The sequence below is a fragment of the Stegodyphus dumicola genome, chromosome X1 (genome assembly GCF_044657685.1).
Source record: "Stegodyphus dumicola isolate Sdum_Otavi_A_Nest chromosome X1, ASM4465768v1".
Classification (NCBI taxonomy): domain Eukaryota; kingdom Metazoa; phylum Arthropoda; class Arachnida; order Araneae; family Eresidae; genus Stegodyphus; species Stegodyphus dumicola.
In genome coordinates, this window is record NC_140780.1 from 28,591,471 (window position 1) to 28,606,596 (window position 15,126).

A 15,126-nucleotide genomic window follows, 5' to 3' on the forward strand; every position below is an offset into this window, starting at 1 on the left:
TTAAAACAAAACTAATAATAGAAATAGACAATTTTTACTCTCAAGTTAAATATTTCCATTTAGAAGTATAAATGGCTTTTTGTGTTGCTCTCTAGGCGATTCCTGTCCTTCCATTTACAAACATGTGAAGAGAAAATTTTTCATTATTCATTACCATTGTGAAGATCATACAGAAGGTTGTGAACAGTGATACCAAACGGTAATTTTGAATACCTGAAATAATCGTGCCTTCCAACTCCTAACTGTATAATCTCTTTAGTTTAAAAGTTATTGCTTTCGTAACATTACTTCCTGAGAAGCAGAAATGGCAGCACTTGTCGAGAGTAGTTCACGATGACCGATTAGAATCAAAGTGGTACAATCGCCCGCACAACTTTTCTAAATAGCTGACTCTTCATATCCCTTTACTCTGTCCTTTCGCAGTTCTTACGTTCATAAAGCAGAAAACGTCTTAGTTCTGGGCTGAAAATTACATAACTTTATATCAAAAATGAAGGAAGAAAAACAGTCGGATCTTATATAGCAGTGTTTTCACAGATATGTCTCCAGCATTGAATTTCATTTACATTTCTACTGATCTAAAAGAACATTTAAGGGAGGTTTATGCAGCTATAAGATCTTTTTTTTATATATATTTGATAAAAGCTAAAAAACCTCGACACAGCAAAATATGAATCAGAATGTAAACAATGCTGATGCACACGCAGTATTGAGGTCTGAAGCCAAATAACGACAAAATGTAATCTCAGCCATTTTAGACATATTAATACGTCTATGCAGGAATAAGATACAAAGAATTTCTTATAAGGTGAAAAATATTTGACGCAAATTATGCTAATTTCATTCAGTATTCTTTTCGGTGAATTTTACACGTATTAAAACAGCGGATGGTGGTTCACACAGCAGAGAATAAATTACAAGTTTAAACTACAAGTGGGATGTTCAGTAAGCTCTACGACGCTATGTTGATACCGAAACGTAATAAAATTACTGCACCATTCTTCTATTATTATACTTATGACGACCCACACAAGGTTATCTGCCAAAGGAATGAATGCCTTCGTGGAGAACTTCTCAAGGAAAATTAGCTCTATCCACGTTACACATACACGTCGCGTTGTTTACTAGAAGACGTGCGGTGTAATTGCGTTGTTTATAATAAGAAAATATGTAAACAAATGTTTTGGATCCCATAACACATTCCTCTTCCTCACACCTTAAACAGCACAAACAGGCTGTTGTGCAAGTATCGGTTGTTTCGCCCATCCCGATCGGTATAGTGGTCAGCAACGCTAGCTGCTGTATCGTTGGCTTCAAATTTCAATCCCATAGAAGGTATAGATCAGTGCCATCCTTCCAGTATTGCGGGCCCCTATGATAAACACTCACATAAATGAAATATAAACGGATTCGCATGCAGCCCCTATGCTCGTGCGCTCCCGAGCAAGTGCCCAGTGAGTCCATTCATTAAGATGGCCTTAATATAGATGCGTGTACAGGCATAAGTATATTGTTTGTGCGACAATTGAGTATGGTACATAGTTTCAATTAGTACAAAGATATAATTTTTAAGTGGTTGATGATAAAGTATACAATTCTATCACTGATAATTAAATTATATACAGTGCTGACCATTAAAATTGCAGCATGAAGATGACCGCATTTCGATTTCAGATTTGAATGAAAGGCTACATGCTGGGATATGCAAATGATTGGCATTCCAATGAATGCGCAGAAAATACATATGATTAACTACAAATAAATTGTGTATAAATGGAAAGATAGCACAGCAGGCTTCTCATCTGGAAATCCCATTTGAATGTTTATCTGTGTAAAGATCACGTTGTGTCTTATGTAAAAAGGAGACACCCCTGGTAGCATGTGTCAAAATTTGACCATGGTTTATTGTTCCGCAACACTGGTGCTCATGTTGGTCGGGATCTCATGATTATCAAGGGAGCGTGTAATCGATGGGTCCGGTAGGGCCACACTGAATAGCAGGATATCGGCGGCTCCAGACCATTAATGCCCGAGAGGGCAGACACTTTGTCTTGTTGGCCTGGTGGGATTGTATAGCCAAGTCACATAACCTCAATCAGGAACTTGGTTCATGTGTAGGATGACAGCTGTCTGCACATTAACAACCGTTACGGCTTTCCTGGATGCAGTAAAGATTCGCACCGCACAGCGGTGAGATGAATGGCACCACGTCGCATTTTCAAACGAACCCCGCTTCTATGTACAACATTATGATGGACATATCCATGTGTGGAGGCACCGAGAGCAAACGGTACCAGCTTGCATTCATCATCATTACACCGGTCCAGCATCCTGGTATGAGATGCCATTCGGTACATATCACAATCATCTCTAGTTCGCATAGCTGATAATGTGGACAGCCAGCGTTGCATTTTTGTCATGTTAAGGCCCTAACTTCGACACCTGCATGAAGCTATCTTTAAGATAACGCATAACAGAATATTGCCCATGCTGTACCGACCTTTCTTGATAGAGCTAAATTTGACTTTTGTCTTGATCAGCACATGCTCCAGACCTCTCACCCATTGAGATCATCCGGTCATTGATTGCCGAGAGACTACCAGGGTGCCACTCATCAGTCACTATGACTGATAACTCAACAGCGAATGGAATGAAGTATCCATATCTGCTATCCAAGCTTAGTTCCAGGGGATGACTTGCCAGATTATAAGCGTTGTTTGTTGCCAAATTTGGTAGCTCTGTGTATTGAATTCCGCACTCTATGAACCCCAAACCACCTGCAAATTAAATCATATCTTCCTCCCATCATGCTGTATACGAACAACAAAGTACATTCTATTTGCTTTTCTTATTGGTGAAGCAATTTTAATGGCCAGCAGTGTAGTAATGCTGCATTTGCGGGGCCAAAAAAAAAAATAACTCTATTAGTAGAATCACAAAAGATCAGAACGAAAGCTTATGATTTGGAATACCCATATTACATGGATGGATAATTTTTTTGAATGCCTGCTAACAGTTAGGCCATGTGTTTCTAATAAAAAAGGGTACAAGTTCAAGGAGATGACAGTTATTGAGCGAAACAAAAAGAAAAGAAAAAAAAGCATGCAAAAGCTATTTTAAGGGAAATCTGGATTAATCTTGAACAGATAAAGCACAGCTTAGGCAGCTCAAATGAGAGAAACATACAAGATCTTCTCCCTCCCATCCTAAAGGAACATGCTAATTTGATTTTAAAAATAAACATAATTTTAATATTTGTATCAAGCGATCACAAAATTAACACGAAAAAATTCAGAGACTCTGCTTATAATACCGTTAAGCATTTTGCATGATATTCTTATAAAAGGGTATACACATATATCAAATATGGCCCTTGTTGGATGAGCATGAATGATGATATGAAAGAGATACTTATCAGTTACATTAGCTACACCGAATTCTTGCTGCAAATGACTGAATTCACCGATGTTGATGGTTCAGTTCTGTTAAGCATTCCTCGTGGCTTACTTACTTTAACCATGAGTTTAATAAGATTTTCTTCCTGTGGGTACCATCACATGTGGATGTTTATGGTAACAAAATTGTAAATTGACCGGCCAGGAAGGGCAGATTCTACTGATAGTGGCTGCATTTCTTTCTTGGAACTTGCCTCCCAGCTCAAACAAGAAATTAACTCTACCTTAAGCAAGGCACCTATCCATGAGTGAATGCCACGATTGTAATTGTCCTGGAGCTGCTATGATCGGGTCAAACAACAGATGCGAACAGACAGCTCTCGCTAGGTTCCACAGTGGTCATCCTCACACTCAATGACATGTGTTGGGCCTTAAAGTTTATCCCTTTTGCCCGAAATGCAATTTGCCCCAGGCCAGCCCTGCCAGTATCTTATCATGCATTGGTTTCCTGAAGATCCAGCTGTACTTTAATCTGGAATGCAGTTCTCCATTTCTTGAAAATCTACGGGTTCATGAACTTGATCTAGATGCTGCTTACAAAGATAGCAAGGAGCATCTTCTTTGCGGACTTTTACAACTAGTAAGCATATCAGAAGAAATATTTAATTTTTTGATCGAATTCTTCCCATCAAAATGAAATAATGTGAAAATTATGCTGATATATGCACTGGCGGTGGAAAAAAATGAGGGGGTCACAGTGCTAGAACAAATGTTAAAATTAAAGATGAGGTAAAGCAGTGTAGCAGCAGCCATTTGGTTCCTCACAGACATGTAATCTAATAGTACAAATGTCTCACTTTCAAATGCAACTGGCTGTTTCCTTTTAAGAGGAGTTTAACCACCAACACTTGCCAACCATTGTTACAAAGCATTTATGTTTTTGTAACAACACTCAACAAAAATACAATTTATCAGACATTCTAATTTGAAGCCTTCCCAATCATTTTCGCTAGTTTATATCGAATTCCTTCTCTTTAAGCATCTTTTCTAACAATTAGAGATTTGCCTCAATAGGCAAACCAAAGCTCTTGCTAATTTCTGCATGCTTTATCTCCTAGCTTGTCAACCTCTCCACAATGTACCTATGAGGGTTTACTTGATCACGTAAAATTAAATACTCCAAAACCCCCAATAGACGTGAAGTAAATTATCGCTATGGCTGAAAGTAACTACAATATCAGACAAAGGTTTAAATAAGCCTATTATTTGAAAAGAACTTAGAACATAAAGGTACGTTCTGATGCTAACAAAATTAATTACAGCTCACGGTGACGTAATTGAACAAGAACAGTCAAATTCAAACTAAAAATGTGGACCAGTGGTCAAAGATTATACACTTTAATTTAAATTTAATCTGGCTCAGTAACTCTTATCATATGAGGAAACAAAAATGGGATAAAGAGGATAATGGATATAAAATTATAAATTATAAATGGATTATAAATGGGATAGTAAAGGCTGAAATCAAAAAAATTGGGTAATTTACATAATAATAACTGCACAAGAATAATTTTGTTTATCTATTCAGTTTCTTTTTTCAACATATTTCCTTTCCATTTTAGAATTTTTGGATTCAATTAAGGATTTTTGTTATTCTAAAAAACACTAAATGCATTTTGAATGTATATAAAAAGTGGCTAATTTTATTTCTTTAGTAATATGAACATTCAGAAGAAATATGAAATATATATGGTAAAGCCTGGTTACAGAGCTGGTGTGGCAGAATTTTTAGAATTTATTTACACACCGAACAACAAAACCTAGATGTGGCTAAACATTTAAAATTTAGAGCAGGCACTGGAAGCAGAATTTAGCAAGGTACTAGGTTGCAGAATTTAGAATCAACAGAGATTGCATCAGGTGGGAAAATGCCTAATGCCAGCTCTGTGTATGATGCATTAGGACATATTAGATGAATCATTGAAATTGCAAGTTTTCAATTTCTTTATTATTAAAAAAATCCCTTTCTATAATGCCTGCCCATGTCATAAGATTAAAAGCATTTTTAATATTTTCCAAGCTTGTGTCTAGTTGAAAGTAGAGAAAATAAAGGGATGTTAAGAAAAAGATTCTAGTATCAGAAGTAAAACATTCAAATATTATGTTTTCATTGTCCTTTCAAACGTTCTCTAAAAAGTAAGAAATTCACTGCAAACTTACTGTCAAATTACAACATGTAAACCTTACATGTTGATACCATGGAGACATTTTTTGTTTTGTCACATATTTCTCGAACCTTCTAAACTTTCCAAGCTGCAATGTCTAAGACCCTAAAAAAATTATCCCTACCAATTCTGTAACAGCAAAAAGCCAGAACTATTTACGGAAAAAGTGTAAAATTAATTTTATACAGAAAACTGATGCATATTCTGAGAATTTTTAATATTCTGAAACAATTACATGGGAAAAACTCTTACTACGAAAAAATTAAAAAGATCTTTTTAATTAATTATACCTTGTTTATTTTTCAAATTCAAAATATTGTATATTAAGTTGCCAAAATGAAACTTTATAATATGATAGTGAAAAATAAAAATAAAAATGTTTTATTTTAATGTTATTTTTTAACAATATTAATTATTGAATGAAATGATTATTATTTTAATGAAATTTATCAATGTTAAGAGGTTTTAAAAAAATCGTCGATAAATTCTCAGATCTCGGAATTAAAAATTTTCTATAGAAACTGATCTTAAAATCGCCAAAATGTTGATAAGTCGCCAAATTTTGAACGATTTAATAAAAGAATTCCCCTTCCAAAAAGTGAAAAGTTGTTTAAGAGCTCTTCATTAGAAAAAATGAATTTCGAAATGCTTATGTTTCACTCTTTGCTTAGAAACTAAAGTATCCCATCATTTTAGAAACAAATTATAACCTATGAACCCATTCAGAAGATAGCCATATATGTCAGTGAATCACCAAAAATATTCCTCCAAAATGCTAATTCACACTAAACATGGCAGTCGTAAAAACAGACAGAAATTTAAGATGATTAAAATTAAGGACCTTTTGCTGATTTTGGCCAAAATTAAGGACTTTTAAGGTCCAAAAATTTATTCTAAAGAAATCGAAGAGCTTTTAAGTACTCTTAAGGACTGTACAAGCCTTGACCAGAGTATAGCTTCCGACTCAGTCGATAGCTCTCGGAGCTCAGCACATTCAACGACGCACTACGATATACTGCTACCTGATATACAAGCAGGGTTTATATAGCTTCTTGGACTGCCTTCGAAAACATTCTGGAACAAACTGTTAAGAATTTGTTCCAGAATGTTCACCATCAATCTATAGCATATCACTAATTTTGTCACCATATGGGCAATTTTGTGCCAAATATGGCAACCCTGCATTCCCTTGCAATTTTAGGCAGCCCTAAACCTGCTTTGTGGAAAAGCTATCTTACCCCAGGTGGACATTTCCTAACATGTTTTGTTGCATCTTAATTTAGGCCTCTTGTTGCACTACAGTACACACAATGTAGTAAAATTAAAGTTCTGTAATGAATAGTAACAATTTTGAACAGTGAATCATGAATGAATATTTATTTTAATTGAATTGCATATAATGATTAAACTGAAGGAGCTGTGTTCACTGTTGCTGTCACCAAGTAACCTGCTGCAGTGCAAATGGTTTGATTCATTGAGATATAAACTAATGTTTCGGTATAGTAGGCAAAACCATACGCATTGGTTGAAAGTTAAGATTAAATCAAGATATATGACAAATTGCAAAGTTTTTTAAATAATTTCATTGCACGGATATTGTTCTGTTGCTTAGATATGTCTTGTCTTCACATTTCTGTACTATTTATCCCTTCTTCCTCCACCTAACTAAACCTCTTCAGTCATAAACACATTCCCTGAGTTTAAGGGGCTCTTCCATAGAAATTGATTCTAAAGAGAGCTCTATGAATAACACATTTAGGAACCACAGCTGTAAATAATGTGGAATAAAATCTGAAACATCACTGATGTTCACATCAAAATTTGCTGAAACCATTACAGTAAGAAAAAATGTTTGAGCAGTTATCTTTTACACTAACATAAAATAAAATTATCCACAAGAAATATTCTCCAAAATATAATTTATCTTTCTAATGGGCATTAGTCAGTATATTAACTGAGTTTGTATTTACATATGGCCCATGCTAGATCAAAATAAACTATAACTGTATACTTGGATTTATATATTGTACAATAACTCTATAGTGTAAAACCCAATATACATATTCAAAATACTTTATTCCATATAAAATACATTTAAAATATATTACAAAACTTCATCTAGAATATTTATGATATACAGCACGATATCAAAGATGTAATCAAATGTACAAAATTAGAAATTGTTCCACTGTATATAAATTATCAAGATTATGACATCTTACTGTGTAATACAAAGCTTACTCTAATGTAAAAATGGAAACCATCTTTGGTAATTAATAACAGCTTAATGGAATGAATAATAAGGCCCAAACTTTATAAATAATTCACTGAAGAAATGAAAGCTATAAATCTATAAAAATTTCTTCCATTCAGTTTTGGTCTTCAAAATATGACATTTAAAATGTCTTCTATGTGTAATTCTTCAATAGTGCTTTACCAAACAATATACATAGTTACACTTTGGTACTGCCAATTTAAATTATGAAAATGGGGTAGTTAAGAGACAAATGGCATGAAGGTACTTTATACACTTTGTTAGTTAGCATTTTACATAAAAATAACTTGAAGAGAGAAAACATTAAACAGTTTTGATTAACTAAGCACAGCTATTGAAGATAAAAATTACACTAAATCTTTCTTTTCCTTTTCACTGCACTCTTTCATTTATTTCAGAGTTTCTCAAAGAAAAAGGGCAAAACAATGCAAAAAATTATCACTCAGTTTTGTATGTGTGTTTGTATTTTGCTCACTTTCTTAAATTTATAAATATGCAGCTGTGAATAGCATGAATATTTCATATCACTTCTAAAAAAAAAAAAAAAAAAAAAAAAAAAACAAAGTTTAATACGAGTTATACATATTGAAGTTTATAGTTATATGATTTATACATTACTGAAATAATATACTTCATATTATATCAATAACAGACATCAAATTTAAGTACATCATTTAACCTAAACTATATTAAATTAACAGATAAATGATAAAATATCTTCCAGTGAAATATTTAGTGCTTCAAAAATAATAAATATTAGTTTATAAGAACACAGAACCGGATGAACATGACATTTTTATATTACATCTTGTATCTTAATTTTATAATTCTTATGAAGTACAAATACCCACGATAAATTAGAAATGATATAATGCAGAAAGGCCCTTGACATATAAACCTAGTTTAGCGACTAGCTAGTTTGTAAGCTAAAGGTTATCTAAGAGACCAAATTAGTTTCTTAATTGTTGACTGCATAATCATAGACCCCTATTAATCTAAACTTATGTTTAGTAACTATTGTAAACATCGACTTCCTGATAATAATGCATGAACGGCACTAATAATCGTTTGCATCTATTTCTTCCAATATTTCCAACATACTTTCAATCTAACTACTGAACTTTTATTTTGTGCAATGTTATGATTAAAATCACTTTTCACATTTTCTCATATCGATGAAAATAATAAAAACAAATATGTCCGACACTTATACTACATGCAAACAATTTTAATATTACATCATACTGCCTTATTACAACAAATAATCTCCTGACATCATTGGGATATTTTCACCAAGCTCTGAGCATTTAAAACTACTTTACAAACTGTACACACATATGAATGTATACATCTGCAGCTAAATATCTGTACATATAGAAGTTCACTACTTAGATGGAACTTGGTTATTTAGTGCGTTAAGCACAATTTAAAAAACACAATGAAGTGTTATACCCTCCTCCATTCCACTGACAAAACTATAAATATACAGCAAATTTTACATCTTGGTAACAGGTGACGTAACCAGCATAATGAATGGTATGAGGCTCCAAAAATTAGAGTACTTCAGAAAAAATGCATTTGCACTAAATACCAAAGGACAAATTTGTTTGGCCAATCTTTCACAGAAGTCACATATTTAGAAAAAACTTGGAAGTGGAATCTTACAAAACATTTTTTAGTATATATTTTTATATGAATACAAACTGTACATAATTATATCAAAATATTAATTCTAATAAATATTCATCAAAAGTATATTAGATTGACAATTTCCATGTGATATACAGCATTTGGAGAAAAATTATTTATAATAATATTAAGATATCTTAATAATATGTGAATAAATATGCATTCACAAACAAACAATTTATAAAATACACTGAAAGGTCTTGCATAAACTTCTACAGGAGAATTACAAAAATACATATATATGATCATTTAAATTATCTTAGAAAAAATCACTCTTCTACAGTTTATAAAAATCTCAGTTTCACAATGAGTTATAATGGCATACTTGTACAAAATATATGCATTGTCCACAGAATATGAAAACACTTTCATATTTATCATGCATGCAGATATGCAATCATACAATTTAGTTTGATATGACATACCTATCTTAATCATTAAATACATACTTCTGGCCATTTTGCTGCAGCAATTTTCTCAGTCTTTTACCAAACAGATGAATGCAAGAATGCATTTAAAAATGTATAGTATTTTTTATCCCAAATTTTTGCAACACTGCTTAAAACCAATTTTTTCTCACCATTTCATTTCAACTATCTGAATTGTAAATTCCTGTTCAGATTTTAAAATTTAAATAATCAAAGAAATATTAAATATTTCTAATATTTTTTCATAAAAATAATGCAACAAATACAGTAAACAAAATGCAACCAAGATCTTCACCTTACTGTTACTCTGTTATTTACATATCTCTGAAAGGAAAAGAGCATATTAGAATGAATTTTACAGATGTCTTATATGCTATAACTGCAATTCCTTCATTTAAAAAGAAGTAAAATGTTAAAATTTTCTTTTCCTTATTTAATTTATACTTGGCTATATAATTTCACACTTAAATCAAACAGTAAATTAAGTAATGGAAACAGTATCAGTAGCATATAACCTCCTAAATTTAGCAAAATATTAAGATTCACAGTGCAGTTCCTGAATCGGCATTAAGTAATTCTCTTCTAATCAACCTTACATCATCCACTAAGTCCCTACATAAAGAGAAAATGGTCATGAAAATATAGCAAACTTAACATTAAAAATTACTGAACTTTAAAAGAGAAAGATATCCATATAACATTAAAGGAACATCCTACAGCACAAGTCATAGATACATATATATATAATAAAATAGATTTTCACTTTTCAGCTGTTGATTAAACATATGCTAGCATAATAAATCTTGCAGCCGTACATAGAAGTTGTGCAGTACTAAACTAATAAATAAAGTTACAGTGAATTAAAAACAGTTAGCATTATGCAATTATTATAGCACTGCTGCCTTATTTCTACACATTTCAGGATGCTGCCATAAAATATACATGTGTATCCTTCTTTAAAAATTTCTTAAAAATAAACAATGGGCAAAAATCTTAAGATGCCTTCAGTTAAAGAAGCATAATAGGTGCTTCACATACTGGTCATTCAATTTCAGAAATAGTTTGAGAATAAGAGCATTTGCATTTCACAGTATCAAAAGCCTGATGAAAGTACTCAGATATAAGGAAGAGTAATCGGGCAAACTGCAAGTAACAAGCAAACGTGAATGATTGGGATCTTCGAAAACTCAACCATTCCATATAAGGCCAATGACTAGCTCAGGTGACCACTTAATTGAGTGAAGGGTACAGTCCAAACAGTTAAAAAAAATGGAACATGCAACACTTGCTTTAGTGTATGGGCTTCAGAAGAAAAAGGCCTATGAGAATATTATTTCTTAAAGCAGACCACTGAGTTTAATGTCATGTATAGGAGGACACTGTGTTTAAATTGCTGATGGTTCAAAGTGAGTACCACAAAGTGGTGAGTCTCAGTTCCTACTGCATCATTTTGATGGCAAGCTAAGAATCCCACACTGATAAATACCCTACAAAGCCATACCTCCAGAATGTCACATTGGAACTGTGCAAAGTCAGGGCAACTTGGTGATGGTGTGGGATGTTTGCAATGTTTGGGACCTTTGGTACTTTCACAAAGCATCCTCACTATCTCTCTAAGTATGTAGATCTGCAGGGTGATCATTTACATCCCTTCAAGCCATTCTGAAACTCAAACAGAAATGTGGTGCACCAGCAAGACTTCTATCACAATCCCAGTTGGCTACCACCCAGTTCAAGGAACATTCCATTGGATTCTGCCAGCTGGAATGCCCACAGAGAAGCCTGGATTTAAAATCCCATTGGATACACTGGAAATAGGTGAAGGAGTATGTCATCTACCACCAGCTTCTCTGATTTATTTATGGGAAATTCTAAAATTCATCTGGCAAAGTCATACTGTTGTGAAACTGATCAATTTTTCATAAAAATGTCCAAAGAGAGTAGCACTGAAGAAGCCAAGATCAAGTGACCTTATAAGAAACGGTTCTTAGTTTTTGAAAATGTTTAATAAAAGTGCTTTGGCAAGTCCTTTAAACTGTATTTTTACAATTTTGAGAATAGCAACCTCTCAAGATTTTATTAATAACTTACATCAGTGACTCTTGTAAAAATTTTGATTTGTATTGTGATAAAAATAAAAGTATTGATGCATAACTTCATTCATTTTTCTACTTCTTCTGGACAGCTGAATTTAAATTCAGCTGTACTACCCAGTGCCTCTGCTATATGCCAAACACTGGTGCTAGTTTGAAGTTGTGTCTTCTATGGCCTGAAGCACAACCTTCTATACTGCTTCGGCAGACAGGTTTCTTTATCTTCCAAAACAAACAGAAAACGATCCTCTTTCTTCAGATTTTATTTGCATTTTCTGAAGGGTTTTAACATTCATTAGACCTCTTAGAATCCTCTTCCGAAATATCTGTATAGAAGCTACTGCGGAATAACTGTTTTGGTAAAATAATTTCACTAATAAAGCGTGATCTCGTGAAATTATCATCATTATGAGCAACAAGCACACTGAAATCAGTCTTCGAGAGTGTTTCTAGGTTTTATAACAGCTGCTGCATGGTGTCAACAAAGATTTATATTTTTACTACAGGTTTTTCAAAGTAAAATGTCCACTGGTGACACTATTTGTAACCAATTTTTTCCCACTGAAAGAAATTCTCATCCCTTCATTATGCCTGGCACAAAATTTCACAATTTTCTGATCACTGGTTTCAATTGTGAGCAGCTTTGAAATAGGGCCCTTTAATCATAAACATTAGAAACCATTTTTTAATTAGGGGGTTTGGCTATGATTCAAATGACAAGGCAATTTTAAAACACATCACAGCCATTATAATATAGCTATTAGAAAATAATATCATAAAACATTAAAAGCAGAATTCTTGTGATTTCACCCAACCCAAGGAAAATCAAACTCACCTTTACACTAGGCATCAAATCTTTGATACGGATTTGAATCTTTAACCAGACCTATAAAAAAAGCATATTCTTAGTCATATGGATTTGAAATACCGAAGTTCTATAAATCAAACTACATACATGTGTTCTCATTATTATATATACATGGCACATACATCATTACGTTAGATAAATTTAAGATAATAGATATAAATTTACACAGACATTATGCAAGATGAAATAACCATAGATTTATATCAATTTACATATAAAATTCCTACAAATATGCAACATTTAGCAATACAGTTTCATTAATTCATACTAATAACAATATGTGAGAAAGTAAGTAAAATGACAGAGAAAACTTTACACATACTGACTACAGTAAATAGTTTATCATTCAAAAGCCAAAGCTTTCTTTCAAAAACTTTCACAGAATGCAGTTTCTTTAATTAATACATTGAAGCTTTAAGATTTTAATATCCAACATTATTCTGGCATTAATTTCAACAATAGAAGGCATTAAGATACTTTTCAAAAAGAACATAGTCTCTTTCCTCCAGAAGATGTAAACATTCATACATGATGTAACATAGATGTATACATGGCAAATGATAATTTAAGCCAGCAGAACACTTTTACCTACCAGTCAATACCACCTCAATGTGCCATTTCAGCACATGCATTCTATTATGAAATCGGCTCATTTCAGTTTCCCTCTACCTGCTGCTACATTTTTGAAAAATATTTTTGGGTCACTTTATATGGGATGGAAAGAAAGATACTTTAGGTCAAGTGATAATCCAACCCTGTTCTGTGTATAAACTCAAGCAGAATCGCATGAAATTTGATAAAACGCAGCAGTGCTAGATAACATCCAAGATAAATGCAATCTTTCTGGCAATAAAGTCTTGAAAACTTGACTGCTCTACCAACAAGCTATTTTTACAGGTCCAATTTTTTGCTTTGAGTTTATCAACAGTACTATCAATAGTTTCACTTTCAACTTTCTATAACATGACTGGAAACTTTTCTATGAAAAACTGAAGAGTTGAAAATGAAAGCTTAACGAAAGAAGAAACTTTAATGCATCATGGATAAGAAAAGTATTTTTAAAAGAAAATTTATTAAATCATGTAGTAAGAAAATCCAGTTTTCTGATGAAGTGGGTTATTATAATATGCTTGAGAGGAATACTTTGGGCACCACAAACTTTGAGAGCAATTTTTTTAGCAACTCCAAAAGAACAGAATGTAAATTATGAATAAGTGAGTCTTTGGTTTTTGAAAAGTATATTTACTTTGTCCAGCACAGGAATAATGTTGAATAAAAATTAGCTGAGGAATTGCATTGTCTTCTGTGGATGAAAAGGATTACAATAACTCACTCTGGCTGCTCAGGTTAGTTTTGTAGTTTTACCCATGAAAGGTTGAACTCATGCTAGTAATGGCAAAATAAAAAGCTAGAAATTAAAAACTGATGATTCAGTGATTTACTAGCAGATGTAATGAAAAACTGGAATGGCTGGCAGCTATAATAGCAGCTACAATATAAGTAAAAAACAAGCTTAGATAAAAAAAAAAAAAAATCTTTAAATTTTTCAATAAATTTACTAACAAAACTTTTATGAAAAAGTAATAACAATGTCTAAAAGCACAATAAATAAGGACTTAAATTATCAGTTCAACTGATTCAACCATACAATCCAACTTTATTCATGATCTGCACAATTCCCTGCATTCTCTTGAAAAATTTAATACAGCAAGGAATCCAACCTAAATTTCATTGTATTAATGAAATTCCAACTTGTCAAATCCTATCAAACAAATGACACTCCATTATTATATTTCTTGCATAAACAGGTTTAATAGCCAGCTCTCAAAATGACTTTGTTAATGACTTTTTACCTCATGTTTAACTTTTCATCAGCCTTAGAAAATCACATGATTTCACTGATGTCATAGCCAGTCTGCTATGAAGCTTTCATTACAGTTTCGGGATGGGGAAAATGAACAATCCACCCTCCTTTCCAATTAACAGCCTCTGAATCATAAGACATTACAGGAAACAGAAGAATTTTAAATATTTTACAAAACACAATAAAGCTCAGACAGATTTCACTGCCAGATAAAAACAATCTTGCCCCATTCAGAGGGCTTTTACAAATCATTCATCTTTCATCAACTACGTCAGTAATGTTCAACTGC

The 15,126-nt window shown here is 32.7% G+C and overlaps 1 protein-coding gene across 1 annotated transcript in view; it reads right to left on the reverse strand.

Moving 5' to 3' along the window:
* Positions 1-7,677: 7,677 nt before the first annotated feature.
* Positions 7,678-15,126, reverse strand: part of LOC118196185 (pituitary tumor-transforming gene 1 protein-interacting protein-like) — a 29,945-nt gene continuing 22,496 nt past the window's right edge. Inside the window, exons 6-7 of the mRNA XM_035367600.2 lie at positions 12,941-12,991; positions 7,678-10,624 (exon numbers count right to left, since the gene is read on the reverse strand). Of these exons, the coding sequence (XP_035223491.1) occupies positions 12,948-12,991 (44 nt within the window). The 3' untranslated portion in view covers positions 7,678-10,624; positions 12,941-12,947. The remainder of the gene's footprint in view (positions 10,625-12,940; positions 12,992-15,126) is intronic.